The 27,765-nt window shown below is 47.2% G+C and overlaps 1 protein-coding gene across 1 annotated transcript in view; it reads left to right on the top strand.

Annotated features, from left to right (window-relative positions):
- The window catches only part of LOC144161454 (superkiller complex protein 2-like), a 65,414-nt gene extending 44,665 nt beyond the window's left edge, over positions 1-20,749 (top strand). The window contains exons 20-24 of the mRNA XM_077692111.1: positions 8,862-9,063; positions 13,330-13,662; positions 17,013-17,153; positions 17,916-18,129; positions 20,102-20,749. Coding sequence (XP_077548237.1) covers positions 8,862-9,063; positions 13,330-13,662; positions 17,013-17,153; positions 17,916-18,125 — 886 coding nt within the window. The 3' untranslated portion in view covers positions 18,126-18,129; positions 20,102-20,749. The remainder of the gene's footprint in view (positions 1-8,861; positions 9,064-13,329; positions 13,663-17,012; positions 17,154-17,915; positions 18,130-20,101) is intronic.
- Positions 20,750-27,765: the final 7,016 nt, after the last annotated feature.

Below are 27,765 nucleotides of genomic sequence, written 5' to 3'. Positions count from 1 at the left end.
GCTGCAGTTTCTTGCCAAGGGATTGAGTGCGCACCTTAACAGTTTTCCCTGACATATCTGCAGTTATTTGTACTTGTAAAAAGCGGAACTTGTCCACTGTACTGTCCCCAAAAACGGTCGTGGGTAAGGGACGTCGAAGCCACTTGTGGTCAGCAGCAGGCGGTTTAGCCACTGAGCAGCTCCTGCGGTCACACTTGTCAAGTATTAACAATTTGCAGGTGTCGGACCTTTTAAACAAATTATGAAGAGGAGGAGAAGGAATAAACTTTATTTATGCGAGCCTTCGGTGCTGCTGTCTGGACACCCGCCTGGTGGGGGGAACAAATTATGAAATGCAAAAAGTTTGCACACATCGGGTATGGGCTTTCGCTGCTGCGCACTGGAGCACTCCTGCAGCCTGATTGCTCCCCTAAAGTCGCAGCTAGAGAAGGGCAAAGTCGTTTTATATCCCCTGCAAGCTGCGGAGAATTACATTTCGTTTGGTAAGCTTGCACTACGCTCGCGCTTCCAGCAGCAACAGACCATTGCTACATTGGTGCTCATTCATTTCTCTTGCTGTTACATAGAGCGTGGTAGCGTTCAATTGTCTGGAGGGGAAAGTGCGCGAGCGGGTACGAAGTTGACGGTACGTGGAAGAAAAAAAGGCCTGAATTGCATTGACTGTGCAGTGTCAACAAAGGAGGGTCGAACCGTTTCGGCATGAACCGGTAACCGTTATTTTTTTTTCGGTTCAGTTCCGGTTCGGGTTCAGCGTGCTCAAAAAATAACGGTTCGGGTTCGGGTTCAGTTCCGGCAAAAATACCGGTTCAGTTCCGGTTTTCGGTTCGGTTCGGTTCCGGTTCGACACCCTGATTACACAGTAACAGAAAATGTACTGTACAAGAAGTAATGCGAGCGTTCACGCAAGAAGCAACTAGTGCGTGAATATACACTGTACAGCCAGAGTGACAAAATAAGTACAAGTTTCGCGTACAGTACAACAGAGAAACCATGAATACAACGTTCAAGTATACAGTACTCGACGTGAAAATACAACTCTGTCTTACACAATTCCACTGATATCCCACGTGCATACCTAAATTGGCATTCTTCATGTTTATCCCGTGTCTATCGGGCGCTTGCGCAACTGCGCCTGCGGAATTCTTCTCTTCGGAGAAGATCCTTTCCAAAGGTCGCGCGAAGCGACAAACTGTTTCGTGACCACCGTGATAGCGGTCTCGCGAAAATGTTTCACTGCCTGGGCCTTCACCTGGTGAACGACCGAGTGGCTAATAACGGATTGGCGCTTCTTCCCACCTGTCCGTCGGGACAAATGGCAGTAGAGATGTTTTCTCTTACTCTTGAGCCCAAACCTGAACTCTTTGTTTCGGCAGCTCAGCTGCTTGCACAATTTTGGGAGGCCGGTTTTCATTGACTTGCTTTTTACAGGCCCTTCGGCACTCCTTTTTCTTCGAAGCGGCACCGTCGCAGGGGCCGCAGACTTTGGGCGCCGGAAATGTGCCAGCTTCGCTTTTGCCGGTGCTCGCGTTACGACGAGCACGGCTTCGCCTCTCTCCGAAGCATCGAATCGGGGTTCTTCTTTCGAAACAGCGGGTGGTTTCTCTTCCACCGCTGAAGTCACAGGATCGTCGCCGACGCTTATGTACGGCGCGTTCCCTCCGCTGAGTGCGGCTCCGCTTCGCACGGGGGTTTCAAACTTGACCTTAGAGTCAGTCTCTTTGCTCCTCGAGCTGTCAGTTACGCACGCGGCGCTAGTCTGCCCAGAGAGTCCGCAGTCTCGAGCTGGGTCTTCCTGCACAACGAGCGTGTAACTACCCGCGTCTTGCGGAAAGACAACGGTTTCCTCGGGCACTCTCCCCGCAATATCGGGTACCCCTTCGTCTAGAGGGTTCGGCCCCGACGTCGTGATGGCATCCACAACCGGGATGTTATCTCCATCCTCAAGCTCCGCATCACCTGTAGGATCATCGTCCTTCCAGGTCTGAAGTGGTGCGCTTTCGCACAATTCTGGAGGTATTTCCTCCCTGATTGCGGATACTTCCGCCTCTTCGTTTCCGGAGCTATCCTGGCATTCTTTTGCCGTTTCAGGGTTGACACTTAGGCCCCTATACCCTTCTCTCGCATTTTCCTCATCTGATGAGGATTCCGCCTTTAACCGTTGTATCTCGAGTCGGCTTTTCAGAATCTCGAGCTCAGCTTTGCGGGCTTTCTCTTCTCGCTCCGCTTTCGCTCGCTCCCTTTCTGCCTCTGCCTGGCGGGCTTTCTCTTCTCGCTCCGCTTTCTCTCGCTCCAACTGAAGTTGTCTCTGAAATTCTTTCTCTCTTTCTATTTCAGCCCTCTCAGCTTCTTCTCGTGCTGCCTGTCTTTCTTCTCGTGCTGCCTGTCTTGCTTTCTCTGCTTTCTCGTTTTCTTCCTTTTCTTTCTGCGCGACCCACTTCCGTAATTCGGCCCCTGACAGGCCCAGCTGACAGCCCAACGCTACTATTTTCTCTAAATCCATGATTGCAAATGTATCGCAATCTAGCCACAATACTCTAGCCTCTAGCTAGGTATGTCTACGCAGAGAAAGTTTACAAGAGCACCAACTTATGAAGGCAGTAGCAACCTATGCCAAAAAAGTTCCAGGCTCTTTCTCCTCCCTACCGCTCACATCAGAGGTCCTGTCGCGGACGCCAGAAATTGTCACCCGTTTCCTTAAATTAGGGTGCACTGCCAGAAGATATGGGGAGTCGATTCAAGAGAGCCAACAAACCCCACCGAATCCACAGGGCACAGGTGACAAAGGGGGTGGCCGTCTGATGTGCGGCTTTCGCCGACCAGAGCGGCAAGAATGAGCAAGAGCCTTGAACGGAAAACAGCACAAAGACTTATATTCAGACAGGCAAATCACAAATACAAGCACGAGGTAGCAGATCGATAATGACAGACAACTTAGATGGAATTCAAATACAAGAAACAGTCCAATTCGATAAAATGATACAAACAGGAGCGTTCAGAAATGAATATTACAAATCGGAGCAGTTAACTAAAAGAAAATGAACAGTTCGATGCATATGAGAGACAGAGTCCCAGCATATTCACCGACCGGGCCGGACGATGCACCGCTGTCGGAGGCGAGTCGGCTACCTGGGAAGCGTGGCTTCGCTGTAGGCCAGGCCGTCCGAGACGATCACGGTGATTCGAGGCCCGGGAGCACGTTGGAGTCCTCCAGGGCGCGGGTCGCCGATGGTGTGATGTACAAACTGGCAGGTGCAGTTGTCAATCACGACGTCCAAACGTAGCTGGTTTGTTTAGGCGCGGCTTCTCTTTTTATAGGCGCGCCGGCGCGGAGGGGGGAGAGCACAACACACAACGCGCCTGCCGCCGTCAGCGAATAACTTCACTCTTCTCCCTTCTAGAATCATCGCCGCTCTTTAGCACTGGCAAGGCCACGCGCACCTCCTCGAAAGTACTGGAAGCTTCGACGAAACCGGAGCGGCGGATGTTTTATTTTTGTTGTTTTCTCGCCGGCGAGCCGGCGAGTGATCGTGTTACCGTCTCTTCGTTCGAGAAAGCTCCATATTGTCTAGGGGCGAATGGAACCGAACTGAATGAATCGAACGACTGCAAGAAGAATTAGGCGCTGTACAATGAAATGGAAAATTTATAAAGTACTTTTAGACGTCGTACGCTCGAGTTTGTGACAGGCATGCTCACGCGAGCTTTTCCAAGTCCCTCGAATGGTGCGTTACGCCATTGACATTTTCGTTGCGCTCTACAAGTGAAAAAATGTCTAAGTGCAGCAGATTTTCGTTTCTTGATGATGTACCTGTTGCGCAGGAAGTCTACGAACTTTAAGGGGGGACGCGGCTTTCAACTTCGGAAAAATGACCAAAACATCGTTTTTTTGAAACCCGCATATTCGGCTTCTATGTTTCCTATTCTATGCGTCTGCAAAGTTTTTACGCTGAAAAGCGCCGCAAAGTGGCATAAAAAAATACTTTTGTCAGGCGCGGTGACAAACTATCAGCGCAAAAGGGCGAAAAAACGGAAATTTTCGGAGCGCTCTATCTCCGCAACGGTGCCACCGGGCGCGGCCATTTTGATATGGTTAGATCGGCCGAGCGATCTTCTTTCCGGTTCCGCTCGTCTCTTTTATCTTCGTTCATTCACAAACGCACAAACGGCAGAAAAGAAACGACGCACAAACGAAGCTAGAAATAGATGCTGAAGCGCTATTGGTCCTCCGGTCGGGGCACAGAACAACGACCCTCCCGATTGGATGTCACGGGCGCAACGCAAGATGGCGGCCGCCTGAGCTGCGTAGCGAGCGGATTGAGTTCATTTTCGCCGCTTCGCTCGGCCGAGTTTCTGTTCAATCTGTGGTATTCAACACGCACGTTATCGCGATGGGAATGCCTGAGATCGCGAGCCAGATTACGGGAAGTTGTGTGGCTCGAAAGGAGGAGGTCATCGAACGCTTCGTGGTGCGCGTGACTCTACCGTCGCCAGACCCCGGAGGGTGACGCGGTGTGCGCGCTCGCGATAGCGGTTCGTGAAGTGAACTTTTAGTCGGGTTTGCGATGTTTACACGCTTGGTTATTGCTGTGTTTTGACTGTGGACTCGCTAGCCTTGAGAAAGAAACGGTCGACGCGTCAAACGCGCTGGCGCGCACGGGAGCAGCACATGACTGGGCAACCGGTTACGATTGAACGCCAGTAGTTGTAATTAATGCCTGCGACGTTAGATTTAATCTTAAAAGCGACCTGACCAGCCATATCAGGTATAATTAAAGTTCGATATGTCGCGGTAAGCGTGCGCTGCGATGAGCGCGAGCCATATCGCCCGTATTGCGCAACGTTTCCCGTGCACTTGTAATTTTCATGCAAACAGGTTTGAGTTAGTAATATAGGAATAAAAATATGTTATCTGCATTAAAAATGTACGTTACTGTCGCAGCATTTAACAGTGATTTTTTAGGGAAATTATTGATACCATTGCTTAGGGCATACTGGCTTTGCTGCTAGAAATATTGGATGCCTTGAATGTCAAAAGTATTAAAAAAATATGCTCTTGCATTGAAGTTGGGAGTTATGCAGAATACTCTACCAAGCTTCAAAGTAGCTCATTTTCATCCTTGTGATATGCAAACTTTTGGCAATGAACACCTGCACGTATGAGTACTAAGTTGCTGTGCCAGGCAAGATGATAAAACATAAAAAAAAGCCAAAAATGTTCAAATTTAAGTTAAAAAAATGCTCAACTTGTTGCCATGGTGACAACACTGCAAAAGGAGGCTGTTCAGTGCGATACAGCCAACCAGCTAACCTACTTTGCATTGAAAGCCCATTGAAACCCATCTCCCCCTTCGTTTGGTCTGCAAAGTGGGGTATGTACTCTTCACGGAGGAGCTGAAAATGATGTTTTCTGGAAAGAAAAAGGCTGTAAAAGGCACTCCAATTTCAAGGCAAGGCATCCCAGAAGCCCCATGTTCAAAAGGACATGAAAGGCTACAACCGTGACGACTTTTGATAAGTGAAACCTATGTTGCAACTTCGGAAGCCGTTTTCTCAAAACAGTTTTTTTTGCCACCTCCGTCGCTTGTACCAGGGATTTTTTTGTGACCGCTGGGTCTATTTTGATTTCGTTTCTTGCGTTACATTCCTTGATAAACAGTTCAGGTCGTGACACTCTTGGTTTTCCAGATTTGTTTTTTGTGATTTTTTTATTCAAATAATCGTTCACAGTCAACATGCCTATTGCACATTAACCTCTAAAAAAATGAAAACTAAAAAACATTGTGTTGTAAAAAAAAATTCTAAAACTGTCACGACCTCGTCCATTCATTTGGGAATGCAAAGCACTTCGAACAAGTTTTCTATCGTATTTTATAAGCCGCTCAAGCTCGGTACAAGCGGAACAGAAAGAAAATTTAATACATAAAAAAGTTTTCAAAATATTAGTTTGAAATTTTTATGGTGTTATCACGGAAGCATTTCCAGTTGCTGTGCCAATTTTCATCAAAATCCACAAAGAAATAAAAAAGTTGATTTTGAAAGCCACGTCCCCCCTTAAGGGGGGACGCGACTTTCAACTTCAGAAAAATTACCAAAACATCGTTGTTTTTTAAAGCCACATATTCGGCTTCTATATTTCCTATTCTGTGCGTCTGCAAAGTTTTACTGCTGAAAAGCGTCGCAAAGTGGCATAAAAAAATAGTTTTGCCAGGCGCAATGACAAACTATCAGCGCGAAAGAGCGAAAAAACGGCAATTTTCGGAGCGCTGTATCTCCGCAACGGTGCCACCGGGCGCGGCCATTTTGATATCATTAGATCGGCCAAGCATTCGTCTTTCCGGTTCCGCTCGTCTCTTTTATCTTCATTCATTTACAAATGCGTGAACGGCAGAAAAGAAACGCCGCACAAACGAAGCTAGAAATAGATGCTGAAGCGCTATTCGTCCTCCGGTCGGGGCGCGCTAAGACGACCCTCCTGATTGGTTGTCGCGGTGCAACGCAAGAAGGCGCCGCCTGAGCTGCGTAGCGTGGGCGGTTTGAGTTCATTTTCGCTGCTTCGCTTGGCCAACTTTCTGTTCAGTTTGTGGTATTCAACACGGACGTTATCGTGATAGGAAGGCCTGAGATCATGAGCCAGATTACGGGAAGTTGTGTGGCTCGAAAGGCGGAAGTCATCGAACGCTTCGAGGTGCGCGTGACTCTACCGTCGTCAGACCCCGGAGGGTGACGCGGTGTGCGCGCTTGTGATAGCGGTTCGTGAAGTGAACTTTTAGTCAGATTTGCGATGTTTACATGCTTAGTTATTGCTGTGTTTTGATTGTGGGCTCGCTAGCCTTGGGAAAGAAACGGTCGACACGTCAAACGCAGCGGCACGCACAGCATAGCCGACGCGCATTGGAGCATCGCATGACTGCGTAACCGGTTACCATTGAACGCCAGTAGCTGTAATTAATGCCTGCGACGTTAGATATAATCTTAAAACCATCCTGACAAGCCATATCAGGGACAATCAAAGTACAATATGTCGCGGTATGCGTGTGCTACGATGCGCGCGAGCCATATCGCCTTTCTTGCACAACGTTTCCTGTGCACTTCTACAGTCGAACCCCGCTACAACGAACGCCGCTTCAACGAAATTTCCGCTTCAACGAAATATTTCCAATTCCCCGTCAGCTAGCCATAGAAGTTAATGCTACAAATTCCTCGCCACAACGAACCATTTGTCAGGCTTGCTTTCGCTTCAACGAAATTTTCGATGATTTGGGCTGGGTTTGAACAATTATTTGACAATAAAATAAGCATAGCGCCAGCTATCTGTAACTTTTTATACATCCAGGACGCTTAGTCTCACCGAAAATGCGCGTTGCGACCACACCGCCACCCAAAACAAAACAAAAAATAACTCATGGGCGCACGCCATTGCTTGATGGTGATAACGATGTGGCTGGCCGTCTTTACACGAGGCGCAGGCCCGCTTCGCCAAGGCGGAGCCCCAGAGCTACAGCCAATCCGTATCCAGTTGAAATTGCATGAATGTGCTCCGCTGCTGGCGCGGTGCCGTCATGTATGCGTTGTGAGCAGCTGTCCTTGCCGTTTTCCTTCTACCATTCTTCATAGCCAAGAGCGAAAATCATGTTTGCGCGTTTGGTCTTGAAGCCTAGTCATCCTATCTTAGTCGCGAGCGCGCGGTCCTGTTAAATGCAAGCGCGCGCGTCTTGCCTGCCAAGGTCAGTAGCTGCCGTGCCCTGTCAGAGGATAAGATAACGGCACTGCTCCTGCCACAAGCGAGAGGCGGGCTTCCCACGGCCTAGCAGCTATCTGCAAGTAATCAGCTCGGTGGACACGCCTTGTTGTACAGCGATACGTTTTGCGCCTGCATATCTTCACCCCCCTCCGTAACGCGTTCTTTGGGTGGTGAAAAAACAGATAACCATTGGTATGTTTGTTATCCGAATAAACATGAGTTATTGCGCGTCACTCCTTTTTCTAAACATTGTATTATGCTGCCAATGTTGCGGAAACGCACGGGGCTATTTTTCTGGCCTTTCCGTGGTGTGTTGGGGCAGATTTCGCCTCAACGAATTTTCGCTTCAACGAAATTTTTCGCACGTCCCGTCAATTTCGTTGTAGCGGGATTCGACTGTAATAATCATGCAAACAGGTTTGAGTTAGGAATATAGAAATAAAAATATGTTCTCTGCGTTAAAAATTTACCTTACTGTCGCAGCATTTAACAGTGATTTTTTTACGGAAATTATTGATACCAATGCATATAATCTATGGCTTAGGGCATACTGACTGTGCTGCGAGAAATACTGAATGCCAAGCGGTTTATGCAGTCATAAGCTTTCGAAACTCGTGAACCGCTGGCGCTTGCCATACATCTCTCCGTTGTTTAGCGCAAAGAAAACTGTAGGTGCATTTGAGGCAAAATATGCATAATTAACCGCCAGCGGCTGCGTTCATTTAGTTAAGAACGCTCATTGGGTTCGTTTCTACGATACTAAGCGAAAAAAAGTGGCAGTGCAACGCCAGCACGTGCGGGAGGAAAAGCTAGCACAAAAAGAACAGAACTCCCGCTGGCACACTTTCAGACAGGGGGCGCGCGAGCACTGCGAAGGCGGGAAATTTGAATTGCATTGGGTGGTAGCAGTGAGTGGATAACGGTGCCGCAGCCCATTATGGCAAATCACTGCTCTGCACTTCCGACAGCTTTCACATTGATTGAGTGGAACGGCTTTAATTTTTTCAGGGTTGAGCAAACTCGCATTGTGTCTTCGTGTCCCCTTCCTTTGAGAGCCCCCCTGGAAGAAGGGACGATTGATTAACGTTCCTCTCTTTCCTCGCATTCCCTGTAAACACAGGAGCGCCCACCAACAGAAGGTGCTGGCACAGCAGCTGCTTGACCTGGTGGAGCGGCACCCAGCCGGCCTGCCCAGCATCAACGTGGTCAAGGACCTGCGCCTCTCCCACTTCGACCTGGTGGACGCAGTCAAGCAGGCGCAAGCGCTCGAGACCAAGCTGCTGGCCAGCCCCTGCCTCAAGTGCCCGCTCTTTGCCAGCCACGTGAGTGTGATGAGGGCTCTGTAAGTTGGTAGTGGTTTCTGAACACCTCGACACGGGCACATCAAGAAGGAAGTGGTCTGTCTACTTCCTTGTTCATGTGCCTGTGCCAAGTTTGCACCACTTCGCAGTGTTCAAGTTCCACCGCTGATTTAAGCTGATTTTAAAGCGAAGCTTTCTATGTCTCTCTGGTGGCGTCCGTAGTCCACCTCAAAACCCAATGCAGGAAAGTCAACTTCCACGTTTAAAGTGTACTCTGCCTGCCATATACTCTTTCACAGGTGAAGCCTGCTTTAGTTTTTCGTATCAATAGGGGAATGCCTCACGAAAAAGCTTCGCGTTCAGCCATCGCCATCCGTAGACGGAGGGGTGCTTGTTTGTTTGCCTGCTCTTTTTGTGTGGCTCTTGTCACATGAAACTGTCTGCAGAGAATGTTTTGAGCAAATAAACATGAGCAAATCCTCGAGCTTTACAGCTGGAGAGGGAAGTTGCCCTTTTTGTGGAACATTTTAGTGAGCGCAGAAATTGACCTGTTCTAGGGTTTGTTTGGTGCAGGGGCCGTAGTTGTCTAGGGTGGTCTACCCGCCACGGTGGCTCAGTGGCTAAGGCGTTGTGCTGCTAAGCACAAAGATGCGCGTTTGATTCCCGGCCGCGGCGGCCGCTTTTCTGATGAAGGCGAAAAGCAAGAATGCCCGTGTGTACGAGATTTCAGCACGTGGTAAAGATGCCCAGGTGTTCAAAATTAATCCGGAGCCCTCCACTACGTCACGCCACATCGCCTACGTTGCATCGGCGTGTTAAACCCTAAAATCAATCAATAAAGTCTAGGGTGGTCTACCAACTGAGCTACTGGGGGTGGGGCTGGGTGCTTGTAGTGTGGGAGCGCATCAGTCAACCGAGTACAATCTGTCCTCTCCATCACTGCGCTGTGTACAGCGCTTTCCGCTGGGTGAATGTCAATTTACTCTTTTGTGGAAACATCCTGGGGAAGGTTCTCTCTGTCATGCAGGAAGCAATACATAAGTCAAACTGGCTGATGTCTGAACGACCGGTTGAAAGGTGCAAATTATTAAAGGGATCATGCAGCATGTACCAAAACAAAGCTTTAGATGCCAGAAAGGGCAACTAGTTCATTGCGAGAGTTTCGCTTTGACATGCTTTGGCAGGTACAGTCAAACCCACTTGTAACGAACCCAATAATTCCGCAAAAAGTCGTCATTACTGTATTTACTCGCATAATGATCGCACTCGCGTAATGTTCGCACCCCTGAAGTTTGTCGTCAAAATTCGATTTTTTAAATTTCCCGCACAATGAATGCACCCTGAACTTGCCGCAGCAGTATGTTGTATGTGTGCCAAGTCTAGCTGATGATGATCATGCTTACCTCTTGTTTCCTTCCCTTTCAAAGCGGACATGGCTATGTTGTTGCCGCAGACTTGCCGATATTAGCGATATCGGCAAGCATGTGTTCAATATTGGTAGGAAGAAATTCTCACTAAATGTACATAATGTACTCGCAAGACAAAGAAAAAAATGCACTCAGCTTAATTGCTACGTCGGCCCCCATGTCTGTTTTGATGTCCCGCACTGGGACAGTGGCAGCCACTTATTGGTCGCCCGGTTGTCACCTCGCAGCAAACTCGTTCCGGCACGTTCCGTAATTCATGAAAACACTGCATTTTGCACCACTTTGCAAAGCGGCTGGAGGCAGTGTGCGGAGTTTTTATTATGTTTTTATTTATTATTTTTATTATGTTCATGAGACCTACCGTAAAAATTTTGGCCCGCAACTTGCTTGCCTTTTTTGTGCTCAGACAATGAGACCAACTGCAGACCAGCTCTCACTTGGCAAAATATTGATGTCCAGAAACCACGTGTACAGGGTTTCTGGGCAGGGTTTCTGTACAGGGTTCCGGGTCTTCTACATCCTGGTATGTCGCTTCGTGTAAACGCTTCCGTTTCTCCTCGTGACCGTTGAGGTTTGCCGATTCTAAGATATTCTTTTCGTCTTTGAGTACAGTCGAAGCTGTAGGTGTCAACAGTGCATACCTGTTGGAGACTTCAGCGTTTCTCACCTATGAGCGCATCTTGCGAATAATTTCCACCTTGGTACCAACATCGATGGCTTTTCGTTTGTTTGGCGCATGGCCCTCGTTTGCGGCCATTACGCTCCGCTGGTAGCTGCCAAGCCGACTAATTCAAGTTAGAGAATGAAAGAAGATTGTACACGTTCAAAAAAGGACACACAAACCAGAGCCGGACAAAAATGTAGCAGTGCTGCCGCCACAGGCCACGAGCACCACGCAGCCAATGTAGCTGATGTAGCCAATGTAGCCTCATGTAGCCTCATACAAGACTCTCATGTAGCCTCATACAAGGGCTGGCAAAGGAATGTAGCGATATGGTAGCGAGGCTATGACCTCCGTGCTGGCTTGTGCCGGTATGGGCGCGCATGCACAGACCACGTGGGCGCGCCAACAGGCCCTACAGTGAAGCCGATCAATCACGCGTGCGCCATGGGAGCACATTTTAAAAGGCAGTGTGGGTGAAATGATCACGTGTGCAGCACTCCCAGGATCTGAAGGCATGCTGTTGATGATGTTTTGTATCTCCCTTGCACTTCTTTTTAAGTTTTTTCCACAAAGACGGCTTTGAGGGCTCGTTGTAACAGTAAGCAGTTGTGTAAAGCGGTCGTTATACCTGGAAGCAGTTTCAATGGGGGAGGACCTTGGATTTCTATTTTTGCGAAAATCCCATCGTTCTAGCCGATATGTCATTGTATGTGGGATCGTCATAAATGGGTTTTATTGTAATCAGTTTTGTTTGTGGCTGCTACTGCTATAAGAATGCAAATGTGCAGCTACAAGTGGCACAAGCAGCAGTTATTTTTCGTCAAGGACAAGCAAAAAGTACAGGTTGGGTGAAATTACAGAATACGGCAGTTTGAATTAAGTGGGCCAACCAAAACTTTGAAATTTATTCGAATTGACCGAAAGTTTGAACTGTCAGAGTTTAAATGATTGCAAGTCTAGTGAAGTTAGTGCTCTGTGGTGTCCTTTCTCTCCACAGTTCATGTGTGTATGTACTCTGAATTTTTCAAAAATTTCTCCTAACCTTCTTTCCTTCCTTCGTCCTTCTACCGGGGCAGCTTAGTGGCTAAGGTGTTGTGCCGCCGTTCCCAAGTACGCGGATGCAATCCCGGCCACGGTGGCCGCTTTCCCGATGGAGGTGAAAAGTGGAAATGCCTGTTTGTCGAGGTTTCAGCGCATGTTACAGATACCGAGGGGGCCAAAATTAATCCAGAGCCCTCCACTAGGCGCACCTTCGGCACATGAAAGGGGCCATGCAGACAAAACACGTTTGGCTCATCTGAAAGATTGCCTTGTTAGAATCATACTGACACCACTTTTGACGTAAACTTCACTCTAATAAGCTACATAATTAGGAAAAAAGGATATGACCATGCGACCCACAAGCTCATTTTCCACAACGGAACGTATGGTGTCATAAGCCCTGCTGTGCGATTGGCTGAGGCTGGCAAGAGCAAACGCAAATTAGGCAGGGCTTATAAGCTTGGCGAATGAGCTATTTGCGCTTAAATGTAGGGCACATTCTTTTTATAGCAGTAAGAATTGTGGGGTGAGCAATTAAAGTTACAAACGAACATGTAAACACCGAAGCAGTTAGTGTGGTTTTCGCCTGCTGACACCGCTCACACAGTCGTCGGGCACGCTGGACTTGCCTGAAACAACACTGGCGAACTGACACAAGTGGCACGGTCGCTTACGTGACCATGTTTGCCGAGTCATAGCTTGAGTTTTAGGAAACGATTAGTATGAACCGTAATAAAAATAAGACAGGTGTAGAAGTCCGGCCAGAAGCAAAATCCGAATCTGGCACTTCAGCAGTATTGCAGCGGCATCTATGAAAGTGGGTGATAAACAAGATAACCAAACACTGGCACTTCAGCAGTATTGCAGTTCCATCTATGAAAGGGGCGATAAACAAGATAATCAAAACAGGCACCTTTGAAATAGCAGCAGCTCTGGTCGACGTCATGAAAACATACAATTTAGCAGGAGAATTGAAATTTTGACTTAAAATATTTAATTTCGCAGTGAATAAAGCATCGTTTCCTGCTGAACAAGCACTTAGGGCCCTATAAAACACTAAATCTTTCGATTAAAACAAACTTGTATTTTGTCTGCATGGCCCCTTTAAAGCCCCAAAACAACGTGCGTTTGAATGCCCTCCCTCCCTCTGTGCAGTTTGTGCAGGAGTGCCGGAGGGGCCGGCTGGCGGCGGAGCTGGAGCAGGCACAGAGCCTGCTGTCGGAGGAGAGCCTGGTGTCGATGGCGGAGTACCGGCGGCACGTGCGGGCCCTGCAGCGGCTGGGCTTCATGGACGGGGACCAGGCGCTGACCATCAAGGGCCGCCTGGCACGCACCCTGCACACCCACGAGGTCATGCTCACCGAGGTGCTGCTCGAGGACTCCCTCATGGCCCTGGGCCACGCCGAGCTGGCCGGGCTGCTGTCCAGCTTCGTGTGCGAGCAGCGCTCGCGCAAGTACGCACCCGTCATCCCCAAGCCCCTCAAGGAGGTGAGATGAGGGCCCACTCCCACCTGACTGCATCGTCCTTACTGTCATGTACAGAACTGCAAGACGGCAACTGGGAGCACAGGCCGTCAAATGCTCCGTAGAGCTTTGTACTAATGAGGGGTGTGTGAATATTTGAATACTAATACGATTCGGTATTCGATTTGATACAAATTCGATTCGATTTGAATACAAATACGATTCGGTATTTGATTCGAAAGCTTCTATTCGGTATTCGCACACTCCTGGTACTAATATATGCCGGAGGGAAATCTGGTGCTAGTGTATCGGCAAGCTGCACTTCAGTGAGTGGGCAGTCATGTACAGCCTTTGTCAAACTTTTGTGGGCCAATACTAAGCCTTCTCAACCGCGAAGAATTCAAAGAACGAGCTTTACCTTTAAATGTGACAAAAATATATAATGACAGTAGGATAGAAAGGTGTTTTCTCGAGCTTTCCTGCATAAGAAGTTTCAGCCTCACTCGGAACGTAAGCTTGTTCATTGAATTTTTTTAGGCCTGTGCGTTTCCGTCTTGGCCTAGAAAATTTTGACAAGGACTGTACATACCGGGCAGGTTAATGTCCCACTCGTTCTCGGCATAGTTTGCCAACAATTTTTGATATTGCCTGCGGCTGAAAAAACACAATGTTATTGTAAAAGATCGGGGCTCTTCGATGTAGTCACAGATTCATTGCAGATAGTCTGCAGAGATGTCCGAGGACTCTTCACTCACTCGCTAGCATGTGAGTGATACCCAGGAAAGCTTTCGTAGGGACCACCAACATGCATTCACAGTAGAAATCACCCACAAGCAAAGGCAGTGCCACACAGGAAGACTGGAAGCAGAGTTGGCCGCGCTGCACGCTTTTTCATTTGTGCTGGAAATGAATGAATGACTTTATTTCAGGGAGGAGGCTATAAAGCCCTGTGGGTAGGGAATGGAAAGTAGGATTGGGAAAGTTGTAGTACAACTAAGTAATGTTCATGCTTCACTGTAGCGGTCAATGTAGCTGTCTCTCGAGGTTCCGTTGGGGCAACACACACACACTGGCCTTCCCCTGAGGGGAGGGGGTGTCCGGCATAGCTCTTGATGGCACATTACGGTTGGTGGGGCAAGACGGATGCGCACCGGTGTTCATTTGTGACTGGTGAACTTGAACAGGTAGTCGGTCAGCCATTAAACCATCTTATAGAGACCATTTTTTAGGGCAAAGTCTGTGATTTTTTCTAACATTTCTGGGTTGACCCTAACATACTCGACATGCTCTAACGCCGACGTCGGAACCGTGGCGCTTGCTAGCAACTGCGTATGGTCGTCTGAGAAGGCTGAACATGACCAAATAAGGTTGAAAAGGTTGGGTTTCTCGTTGCTGCCACAGTGGGGGCACCTTGGTAAGGAGGGACGCCTTGGGTTCGTCCACTTCGATCGTGCTGGAAAAAAAAAAAAAAAAAGGACGCTTCCTCTTTAACACCGTGAAGCAAGTGTGACTTGGCATGTGATCAAACATGTGGTAAAAGCACACATGGATAGCAAGGGAAAAATTGGGAAGGGGAATGCATTCATTTAGCACGAAAAACAAAACTATGCAGTTGAAGGATTAGTTGCAGTAGCGTGGGGGTGATTTTTGAGAGGCTAAAGGGTGTGGGTGAGAGTGAATTCTGCAAAGTTCATGTGATGCCGAAGTACACATGTGCATTTTTTCCAGAACAAAAATGTTTCTTCCAGGCGTGTTAAACTTTCAAATTTGTGACTGCGAATCGAATGACAACAAGTAAAAACCAACTGTGTATAGAATATATTCGAATGCCAGTAGTTAATAGTGACTGCGAATTGAATCTAATATCTTAAGATATGGATACCTTTGCTTTAGTGTGTACAGAATCTGTGAAACGTGGCAACCAAAGTAAAAACATAACTCAGGCAGCCAGGACTTCACAGGTCTGGGTGTTCACGTGGTAGTGCTTGGCAAGAAAATTGTGGAAAAACTTCAAAACAAAGGATTAAGGGTAGATGGCTAAGCAGAGCAACAACAGCTTGGTCTATGTTTACATAAGAAATATAAGTTGCTCAACATGCCATCTAGAGAAGGGAGCGCATATTTTACTGACCCCTCCAGTCATTGAAAAGAGGCTGCACATGGTATACCCAGTTACAACTGAAGAACAGCAGGAGTTGCCTCTGCAAAAAGGGCATTATTGCGAGCGCTTTCAACATGAGTCGAGTCATTCCTGCGATTTTTTAGACATAACGTACTTAGAAATTACTGCAGCAACGACAAACAATGTCAGAAAAACAGTGTTTCCATCGTTCAAGCCCAAACTTCAAACGGTTGTAACTTGTGCTACAGACCAGATACAATGATAATGTTAGTCTTACTGCGCTCCGTGATTTGTGCACAGTTCACTGGTACCTTGTTCATCTGCATCCCTCCAGGGTTTTTTTTATAGAGGCTGTCAAAAGATCAAATATAAAATTCCAAATAAATTTGAGTGTAGTCGTTTCACTCAAATACAAATTTTATATCTACAACGAGAATGCAAAACTACATACGCCCTGCAATTTTCATTATCATAACTGCAAAAATAAACTTTTTGGGTTTAAGACCCCTTAAAGGGACCCAGAAAAGCCTGCTGTAAAAGTTATAAAAGGCCTGTATTGTCACGTAGCACCAATATAGCGATGGAATGCCGTTGGAATTATTGATCTACATTCAGTATTAGCTGCGCCAGAAGCAATTAAATGCACCTCTCCCCACTTGCCGATCGACTCCTCCTCCCTCTCTGCCTCCTTCAAAGCATTCCTGCGCCTAGGCTCGCCTCAATCACTGCGGACCCGCCTGTGCCGCCTTTGCTTCGGGATCGCGCAGGAAGGAGGAAGAGCAGCCGGAAGCCAATGGCAGTGACGCCGCCGGCGGCCGACCTTGCCGGCGATTGGGCGAATCAGGGGGCGCCTTCGCCGTTGCGTCAGCAGCGATCGCCGTTGCGTCACCCGCGGTCGCCGTTGCGTCACCTGCGGTCGGCTCGCTGCAGCGTCGCACTCATCGGCTGAGAAAGGCGATCTTCAAAAATTGTTTACAAATTATCTGTACAACGTATGGGGCTCACACTTGGCTCAAAAATCCCCCGTTATGTGTTCTACCACCTGAATGCATTTGATTGCCACCTTCACAAAGCTTTTCGGGGTCCCTTTAAGCACAATCTTTTTTCAAAACGCGTTTACATCTGGGTCTCTCTGTCGCTTTGACGGAGTGACGAGTACCCTACTGGAAGTAATACTGACTCTTGATTTTGTGCTTATGCCATCGTAGGATTAACAGGAAACTGCTCTTGGGCTTCCCTGTTTCTGCTGCAGGCCGTGGAGAAGTTCCGGCTGATGGCGCGACACATCGGGGACGTGGAGCATGAGTGCGAGTTCAAGAGCCCTCCTGGGGACTACATCGAGCAGTTCAGCTTCAGCCTCTGTGAGGCAGTCTACGAGTGGGCCAAGAAAACGGTAGGGGGAAAAGATCGCCCCCCATCTCTCTCTCTTTCTCTCTTTATCTTGCTCTCGCTCCCCCTCTTTTTCTTTCCTCTTTTTCTTTCTCTTTTTCTCTATCCCTTTTCCCTATTTCTCCCCCTCTCTCTCTTTCTCTATCCTTTTCTCTTCATCTCTCTCACTCTCTCGCTTGCTTCATCGGGGTTTCAGCCCTCCACACTTTCCTTTCCGCGGGCACAACAAAACTCTCAATAATAGCTTTCGTGTCAAAAAAGCTTCACTCAATCCGTTTCGTTCGATGCGCAGTGAAAAAGAAAATATTCCAACAGCTTCCTTGCACATAGTAGCGCCTTAAGTTCCCATTGACGTCATAATCGCAGGGTTCTTACCTAATTAATGAATGAATTAAATTAACCCAGGGATGATTTTGTGAAGGTGATTAGTCTCGTAACTCAAACAGTGTAAACGATATCCTTAAACGGTTTCCCAGTCATGGTGGCCGCTTTTCTGGTGGAGGCAGAACACGAATACGCCGGTGCGTTTGAGATTTAAGCGCGCATTAAAGATCTCCAGGTAGTGGAAATTAATCCGGAGCACTCCACTACGGTGCACCTCGTCAGCTGTGTAGCATCGGCACGTTAAACCTCATGAATTGATACACTTGAACCCATTGAACTTTTATACTAAATTCTATGCAAACAATATCGATGCTCCTACTGTGACTAAATGTGGTTTTTACGTGAGGATAAATAATTAACACGAAAATAACAAACAATGCAGAGCTTTGTGGAGATCATGAGGGTGGCCAGCAAGCAGGAGGTCCAGGAGGGCACCATCGTGCGGTGCGTGCAGCGGCTGTACGACCTGCTCAAGGACGCCGCGGCCGCCGCGAAGCTGGTGGGCAACGACGAGATCTGCGACAAGATGAAGGAGACCCTGCGGCTGCTGCAGCGAGACATCGTCTACCCGGGGAGCCTCTACCTTAACTGACCAGGTATACCGCATGCCGTATCCCCCCCTGTGCTAGTGGCGGAGGAGGGACTGCTCTTAAAGGGACCCTGCAACACTCTTTGAGCAGTGCGAGTAAACCTGCGCGACGTTTAGATTACACTGCCAGGAATACCTGAGCCAAATATTACACGTGCACGTGAAGCGGTGAGCGCGCAAATCGATGTGAAAGACGCGGAAAAACAAACCGCTCTCTCTTCAGTTGTCCTCATTATGCATGGCCTAAGGGATGTCACATAGGCCATGGCTGCCTGATCGGCTGTCACTGGTCAACTTCGCGGCTAGATTCTCCCATTTCCGTCGTCGTCATCGCTGTGTACGAACCTCTTCTATGCCTGAACCTGTAGGCACAGTTTTGCCGTTTATTTTGTGTTTTGAGTGCGCGCGGAGTTTGAGTGATGAGCTCAATACTTCCCTTTCAACGGGACCACTTGACTACAAACGTTCATTGCTTCAAAAACGCCCTACCAGCCCGAGCGCGCACTTGCGAGCAGGCACCCGTGCCTGCTTTTTTGTGGCACCAGACCGGAAATAGGCCCCTCCGCGTTGCGGAGAAAAGGAGAAAACTACCCGGCATGTGATATATCGAAGGCCGCCGAAGAGAACGCCGCGAGCCGCCCCCTTCTCCGGGAGAGAGCGCGCAGCTTTCGTCGCCTTGTCCGCGCTCGAGTTGAGAGGGAACAATTATGCGCGATTTCTCATCGCGCGTAGTTTCGTTAATTGTGAACGGATTTTCATAATTCTTGCGGGAGGAGATTTCTGGGACAATAGACTTTATCCCAAAATACAGTACTAGTGGTCGATGGCAAGTGTTGCAGGGTCCCTTTAAAACAGCCTCCTTGAATTGTTAAGTAAACTCTGTGAAACTTGTTTTTTTTACACTGATCTTAAATATGGCGTTATTTTTTGAGTCAGTCAATTAGTTACCAAGATAATGAGAGATGATTAGTCATTTTTGGAGGAACAATAGGAAAAAAAGTGTTTGCTGTAAAACGGTAATCTTTACATTTTCCAGTACTATCAGCCACGGTGAATGCATGAGAGAACTGTTTTTTTTTTTTGGTGCACTGCTTGGAATTAATTTTACAGCTAATTTTAATTTTAAATAATAATTTTCTTGGGTGGCTTTTTTTTTTGCAGCCCTTTTGAGGAGCAAAGTTGCAATCCAACCTTTTCAGCCCAGGATTTTATATTTTTTAAGCAAAAATTCTGCATGTTTTCATACAGTTTTGGACTTCAGAAGCATAAAAACAAAACATTGAGCTGATAGGAAAGTATTTATAATTTACATGCATGACTGTCAATTAGGTCATGAGGCAATAAAAATTTTCTTTCGTGTAGACGAAGTATTTTTCTTGTTTTCGTAAAAACTGCTACATTCTCAGCTCGTGGGGAAAAAAAACGGTAGTAGGGCAAGAATTTACATATTTATGAACATTTCCACAATCCTGGATTTCAGTTTCCTTACCTGCCCTGTCCAATGTCCTATCCTATGTCCAATGGAGCTTCTCCTTTTTCATAACATCCATTTTTGTGAAAGCGCAGAAGTGGTGATGTCTATCGCAAGAGGCATCCTTGAAGAACTCTTGCCCAGCAAACTAGCAGTTTTTGTTTTGTTCTCGATGTTCTGGCGTGTATTTTTCATGGTATCGTCAAATGACGACACCAGGACTGAAAGTGCTAACCTCCGTATTCTTAATCCCTTCTCCACTTAAGCCTCTAGTGGAGGAGATCACAGAGAGCGATTTTCGAATGTAAAAACATTGCTTTATCTTCCACTTAGCCGAGTCGAGGGAAGGAACGCATGGAGTGAAGGACAGACTCGAAATACGGCCATAAGAGCCACATATCCAGCAATAGCATGCAGGATGGATCGGTGTTCACTCGTCTACAAATGCCCTCATCACTTGTCATAGTTGCCCGTCACAACTGTTCAGATGGGACATTTTTTCTCTCAGCTGGAAACAACCTGCCTGGCTTTGGTTGCCCAGGCGTGGACTGTGATTCTGCCGGTGCACTGACCTCTATGGACCCTTGATGAAGTCACCAGATGCCTTCTTTGTAGCTCCATGTTGCGTGCGTTTGTTATGCGAATAAAGTAGCCGCCTGGCACTTCTCGAGGTGCTAGATATGTCAAAAAGGTGGGCTACGAGTGAGGGGGTTACATTTAGCTGCAAAGTACAGCAGTCTTCCAGCCTTGCAAGTGAGGTCTCTGCTAAGCACACCTCTACTCTTTGCACTTTTCTGCGCCATAATTGGTGCACAGATTTCCCGGTTTGTTGCTGGAATTCTGCTCTCTATTCACGTGTCATTGGGGTGAACTTTCTGGGCACTTCTGCGTTTTTTTCTCCATCTTGTTGTTTTACGGCTGAGTAAAACGTCTGGATTCAAAAAGGGTGTTTTCTTTTTCTTTTCGTTTGCTGTGATACTTCCATGTTACGTGTGGTACTTGTCACTGAGAGGGAGCAGTGTGTGCTTACGTTCACTTATGTGTTTGCTGATGCTCGCATTTGTGTCGATTGCGTGACGTGTGTCTTGCACAAGGAATTTGTTTCTTTCTATTTATTTTTTTTACACTCCTGCCAATAAAAACTGCCAGCTGCATATTCTTGCGTAGTCTCCATTCCTGAAACCACACTTGCTTCTATGCTGTGCTAGCTGATAGGAAAGCTTGTAGCATTCCTAAGGAATGGGCAGACATTCACAAGTTAATACTAATAACGAAACAAATGTATTATGACATTGGATTGTCATGGAAATTGAATACTAATAATTAAAAGCGCTACATTACTGAAGTATTTCTGAGATTCGGTACCCTACTCATAGTCGGAAATGTTTCAGAAAATTCAGGTACCAGAGATTATGTCGTAAAGCAGAACCCTACTTATACGTTCCTCACTAGTATTACGTTTTCTGGCTATTACATGGGGGTAACGTAGTCCCACTGAAATATTCATGCACATCTATGTACAGTTGATCCCGGATATATCGAACTCCAAGAGGATTGCGAAGTAGTTTGATATATCAATAATTCAAAATATAAAATATACCTTTCTGAAGCTTATCTGAAAACTCCGCACATCACTGAGAGCTTTCCTATATCGCGACTAATGGTAGCTTTTCGATTTGTGAATCAAAGAATGGAGGTTAAAAAACATGGCCCGATGACCACCACACGAAAAAAGCCTGTAAGCTTTGCTTGCTTTATTGTCTGCGTCATAAAGTTCACCAAACTGTCTTCAAGCTTACTCATTCCGTTGAAACAAGAAAGCCCAGCGCAGTCCACAACGCCGCCACAGCCGCGCATTGTGCTCAATGCTGACACAAGCTCGGCTGCTGTAGGCGGTTGGGAATGTCATTATGGTCGCTAACAAGGTTCCCTTCTTCGGTAACGCCGATCACCACATCGTTGCAATCCACCATAGCCAGCACATTGTCCTGAGCACTTGCGAACTTGTGTGCTGTTACGACATCTGGAATTTCACATGGGAGTGGGGACGCCTCTCTGATTCACTCTCAAGGCACTCAACGCTGTTGTGCTCTCTGTCCGAATGCCTCTCTCCTGGAGGTGCTACGAAGCTGCTTTGCTGAACCAACGGCAGGACCACGCACACGACATGCTCCATAATGGCCGGGCCACACTGCCTTCGCCTTAAGTCGGCTTGCTGTGCGGTGGTGTGCTCAAACAAGCTGTGATAAACTTAGGAAACTTCGACGACTACTTTTCACTGGCCTCCACCCATCTTATGAGGTTTGCCTGCCTCGGTAAATCCAAATTCTTCTGTTCTTTTCGCGTCCACAGCTCTGAAGACAGGTCGCCACGAGCCAAACAAGCGCACCACGCCGCACCGGTCTCCATGCCAGCAGAGGTAGCACACTTGCCGCTACGTCCCAATGCCTCCCGCATGTTTCCCCTTTTTTATCCCCTTTCACATCCAATCACACCCTGCGTTCTCCTTTTTATGAGGCTATCCCCATGCTAGCGCATCGAGCAAGGCAGGTGGCATGGCAGGTGGCATGGCAGGTGGCATGGCAGGTGTTGAGCATAGAGTTTCTTAGTAACAACTAAAGGCTACTGAAGCGATGCGATGCACGAGATGTCATTACCATTATCCAGAACTCCATCAGGAGAAGTGCACTTGCAGGTACACTTGCGGCGTGGCGTTCAATATATCGAATGGGACAAAGGACAAGAGTTCGATAAACGCATACAAAAAGTGCTTTACTTTTGTATGGGATCTTCGAGGGTATTTTTAAGGCTGTTCAATATATGCAATAATTCGGTATATCCGTGTTCAATATATCCAGGATTTACTGCATTACAAAATTTACAAACCCACATAATCCGTCGTAATACGACAACATTCCTTCTTTATACGTTGCAACTACAGGGGAGATATATTAAAAATGTAGCTAAAGTGATAAAAGTGCCCAGAAAAAACAGAACTGTGTAGCCCCCAGCAACTTGTGTTGGTGCACCACAGAAATCCCGGAAATAAGAGGGCACAGTACAGCACCTGTAGGCATCATCATCATTGTCACTGTCACAGTTGTCACTACCCTATTCGCACAGGAACGGGAACTCTCGACCGCACCTGTACACATTGTTGCACGTGTTTTCTGCTAGAGAGTTTACTATTTTTCAGACTTTGTTTGCCTTTGCCACAGCCATTGGTGGCCGCTGTCAAGAAAACAGAACGTCCTCTCACTTAAAGACAAACTTGACTTTCTTCAGCTAATCAACAATGAACCGACCTGAGAAAAAAAATTTCATTAAAGAGTTTTGACTGCCACTGTCAACTTTGAACTGAATTGTAGAATCCAATAAAACTGGACGTTGTACGAAGATACGTAAGCCACTTCGGCGATGTGGATGGCCACAAGGCGATCTGGCAATTGCGGAAGGGTAACAATGTTCCACAGACCCGGAAGGAGTGCACACCTTGTATCAGGGATGGTTTTAAACATTGAAAGTGCCAATTAAGTAAATTTATTTTGTGTGGAACCGCAATTTGTCTTCTTCATAAGGTTGAAGAGAATGTTTTTGCCGTGCTTAATGGCATGGGTAACCCGCACTAGGCGGAATGAAGTGGTCGTACGGCAAAGATACGTTAAAGATTGGTTAGCCGGGCACGAAAACAAAATGTACAAACCACATAGCCACATCTGGCCGCTAGAGAAACGCTACCTTTTGTGCACTGCTTACCACGAATGGGACTCCGTTTTCTAAATTGGTGAAAACCAGTCCGGTTGTTTTAAGAGGTATGTATTACAAAAGGCGAAAGGAGCAACTGGTTCTGATAAATAACGATTATAAGAGTTCCCTCAGCCTTCTCGCAATTCTCAAAGTTACTAAACTAACTAGTTTAAATCGGTATAAATTGGAATCACTAAGCTCATGTGCAGAATTGTTTCGGTGTCCGCCCTTGTGTCGCGCAGTGATGTAGGCCCGAGCTAGCACATCAGGATGGCTAGGTTCCGCTCTCTCACCCTTTGAAAGACGCTGCTCTCCGTTTTTTATCTGCCAACACACGGCCGGGCTGCGGTGGCAGCATCCACCGCTCTAGAGCCCAGCCATGGCCGACGCTGCTGCGTTTGGGACGCCGCCCCCGTGAATTCCAAGCGACAGAATCTCTCGTTTGTAGAGCCACGTGTGTGAATTTGAGTGACGCCACATGGGCAATTGTGGCTTTCGTTGACAGCTTTGCTTTCCAACCACCTTCACAGCATGGATTGGAGCCAATCCATGCTGTGTTTGTCAGTTTTTTATCTTTTTATCATTTAGTTATTACCTGTTTACTTTTACTATCTTTCGCGTGTTTGGGACATTCACAGAAATGATCGTTCACAGCGGGCTCGTTCAAGCCGGTAATAAGTAGTCAGCTCCCTGTAAGATCTGTCTCTGCCCATCCAGTGAAGCGAGTGAGTGTCTGGGTCAGAAGTGTCGACGCCAGCTCGGTCGGTAAAGCCTCGAGCCGCATCGTGCGCACACTCGTTTCCGGCCAGGCCGGAGTGGGCCGGTGCCCGTATCAAGTATACCTTCCCGTTCCACTCGTCATGGGATCGGGATTTTAGGATTTGGGATGCCTCGGGTGAAATTCGCCCTCTCGAATAATTTAAAATAGCCGACTTAGAGTCGCTAACAATGAATTTAATTTTTGGAGAAGCTGTCATCGCCAGGGCGATGGCCACCTCTTCGCCCACCTCTGTGTCCGTCGTGCGGACTGAGCATGAGGCAATTGAATCCCCACGGAAATTGACCTCTGCGAGGGCCATGGCGTCGCGAGCAATGTAATCAGTGGCGTCTACGTATACCACGTCCTCAGATTTTTCATATCTTACAGATGCATTCTTTAAATCAATGCATGATACATGAACGGTGGCTGGTTAAAGTACATGAGTGGAAACTTTTTTAAGAAAATTAAAGGAAGCTCGGACCAGGGGTTCGACGATCTCACTTTTCTTCCGTCGCTGCCGCCGCCGACAGAGGTGGCGAGATTGGCGGCAGAGACGGAGAAGTGAAATGCCATGCATTGGTATGAACTTTTTTTATTTTTGTAACGCCTAGAGCATGCGCAAGGCACGCACACAGCTGCTACATGCGCCGTGGGTGTAGCGCAGAGCGGCGCGAGAGGCCGCGTGACGCTATCACGTGGAATTCGGGGAGAACGCAGGGAATAAACGTGTAGATGGGCTAGGTGAGTGCACCGTCAACCCCGTCTCGGCGTCGGCTCCTAGCTAGCTCAATAGGTAAGACAACGGCTTTCGCTCCGTTCCTCTATTCGTTCCAGGTTCGAATCCTGGCGTTGCCAAGTTACTTGTTATTTGTTCGCGGGGGTTTTCTGTTTTAACGAAAGGTCGCGACAGAACCCTTGGCGAGTAGAGGTAAAAAGCTTCGCTTGAAGAACCTGGGACGAAGTGGGTAGAAACGGGATGAATATTTTGAGGCTCAGCTGATGTTTGGTGCAGAGGTGTTCTTACGTGGCCGGCGTGCACAGCATGCGACTTGCACAGTTTTTTTCACCTGGATGTAGTTGTCGCAGAGAGAGAATGAAATGCATTCGTAGTGTGTTGAGGAAGTCGGAAAAAAATGTTATAATATTTAGTGCGCAGTTGCTAGAATTGAAAAACAAAGAAACAGGGCTTACATATGCAGAACATATCAACACGTACATCTCACAACTAGCTCATATTCCCTCGGTTGCGGATCGCAACGCAGCACTCTAAGATGTTGTTACGTGGTGCCAGAACAAAAGAGGCAAACCATTTTAATTAGGTTGGTGAAACAATGTATTTACGAAGTAAGCAAGCTGCTACTGAGAACCTGACAAGGAAAATCCCTTCAAATGTGAATTTGTCTTACGTCAGAAAAGTTCTTCGGCAAGCTCAGTATGAAAAGCAACTTTATTGTCAAAGACGAAAACCAAGAAGACTGTGATCGGGCAGTCTTCAAATGTAGCGTTTAATGTTCACCTATAATTTCCTCTGAATGGGCCCCTTCTACTGAAGGAACCTCGGTAACGGCCGGAAACGTTCGCTTTCACTTTCAGGGTAATAACCTAACTAACGGACAAGATACCAGGACCGCTGAGGATGGTTCGAACCGCAACGCGTTCAGACGTTTACAGTCGGCCGGAGTGTGCACGTCTTCAAGAAGCAGGTATCTCTGCACTCGTCACCAGCAGTACGCGTCCAGACTGTCCAACTGTGGACGACCATCCCGGCGGGGGAGACAGACGACCCGATCCCTCACCACGCCGCAGATTCTCATAAAGCCGTCAAAGTCTTCGATGGTCTGCAGCGCTCGTCGTACCATCGAAGCCGCCTCGTTGCTTCCTACGGACGCCTGTTGCATGACTGCCTCCAATAGTGTGGTAGGGCAGTAGAGCCGTTCCAGGGCTTGTGCTCCGCGCCTGCCGAAGAAAATTGCACGTGAAATATGAGGAGCTGGCCAAGGCAAGAACACGTACAAACTATAGGCGAACGGGCAAACGAAATTGGAGACGGAAGCGAAGGCCGAGCAATGGTGAAAGCTTTTTCAACGCATTATGCAAGATAGCTTCAGAAAAATCCATCACCTAAAAAAAAGGCTCCCAATAGTTTGTAGCGCGTAGTCGATGCGGGATAAAAAAATTTATCACCAGAGTAAATTGTTAATTTAGGACTAAGAAACAGGGGCTTTAGTTTCTCTGCTTTCGTGGAGTACGTAGTTGGAGAAGTTACGAATTGCATGTGCGGAAAAATAGATGATATATTTAAAGAATGGAAATAATGTAGGTGTAACAACCACACATCATTTGCATAAATCTCGTACGCTAATGCTTCCACTTCCCATTATGACGGCGGAAGTTTTCATAATTAGCGGCAAAAAAAACTTTTTCAAGTTGGATACCTGGCAATGGAAGACTCGCCACATCGTAGTGTCAACGTATATGTATACGTTGATATTCATTGAGTGCTCTCACCATGCCTCTGCCGCTATTGCACACATTGAAGACATCATCACTGGGCGACGTGGGCTTGTAGTGTTCAAATCTGCGAGGTAAATTCTGTGATTCATAAATCTCATGGTGCAACTGTTACGGATGCAATAGTAATTGAAATGGGTGCCAAATAACAAGGATTCTACATCGCTTCGTAGTTTGCACTGAGCAGTGATACTGATGGAGTTCTCCATCTTGAATTGCCTATTTGCTTGGAGACGCTGCAATGAAAACTGCTGCGCGCAAAGAGGACAACGTCAATTCTGCTGTCACCTTTGATTTGTTATGCGCAGCTTTGTAGCTTTTAATTTTAAAGCGACAGCTCTATTACTGCATGTACAAACTGAGAAAACAGCTCCCTCCGTCAACCTGATCTTCAAGCTCAGCCACAGCCATATCTTGGCAAATTTGGCGCGGCTCACTCGAACTGACTCACAAATTTTTTTTTTTTCGAATCACCATTCACTCAAACTCAGAATCAATGCTGAGCAGCGCATCTGCGTTCACTCAAACACAAACTCACAGTGAGCGCAAAACTCAGAACTCACTCGGATTCAATGATCAAAATGTACTCAAAACTCAAAATGTACTCAGAACTCAAAATGTACTCAAACTCAAAATGTACTGAAACTCAATATGTACTCAAAACTCGAAATGTACTCAAAACTCTAAATGGACTCAGAACTCACTCGGTCTCAGGCATACTCAAACTCAGTCGGGCTCAAACTCACTCAAGCTCAAACTCACCATGCCACAGCCTTGCGCTCACTCAAACTCAAACTCCCCTACCAAAAAACACCGTATATGGGATCTTATGGGGCCCATATATATGGCATTATTGGATATGGGTATATGGTGATATGGGGGGAAAAATATAGGGCTTCTTTCATATAGGGATTTCATATGGTGTCACAGACCCGTATATTTTACATCCCAATATAAAAAGCTCAAATAACTTTTGTTTCGCTTTGTTACACGTGTGAACACAAATATTTGCTGTGGTGAATGTCCTAGCCGCGTTTTCCGGCTTCTCTTTGCAAGGAGACAGTGGGGTTTCTGCTTTGTAAGGCATTTATTGCCACATTTGTGTACAAAAACACACATGCAGAGCTGAATGACGAACAAATTTATTGCAGAGA

The sequence above is a fragment of the Haemaphysalis longicornis genome, unplaced genomic scaffold (assembly GCF_048455015.1).
Source record: "Haemaphysalis longicornis isolate Haplotype H1 unplaced genomic scaffold, Haemaphysalis longicornis Haplotype H1 scaffold_112, whole genome shotgun sequence".
Taxonomy (NCBI): Eukaryota; Metazoa; Arthropoda; class Arachnida; order Ixodida; family Ixodidae; genus Haemaphysalis; species Haemaphysalis longicornis.
Note: the sequence above shows the minus strand (reverse complement) of the source record. Positions and strands in the feature narration are given on the sequence as shown.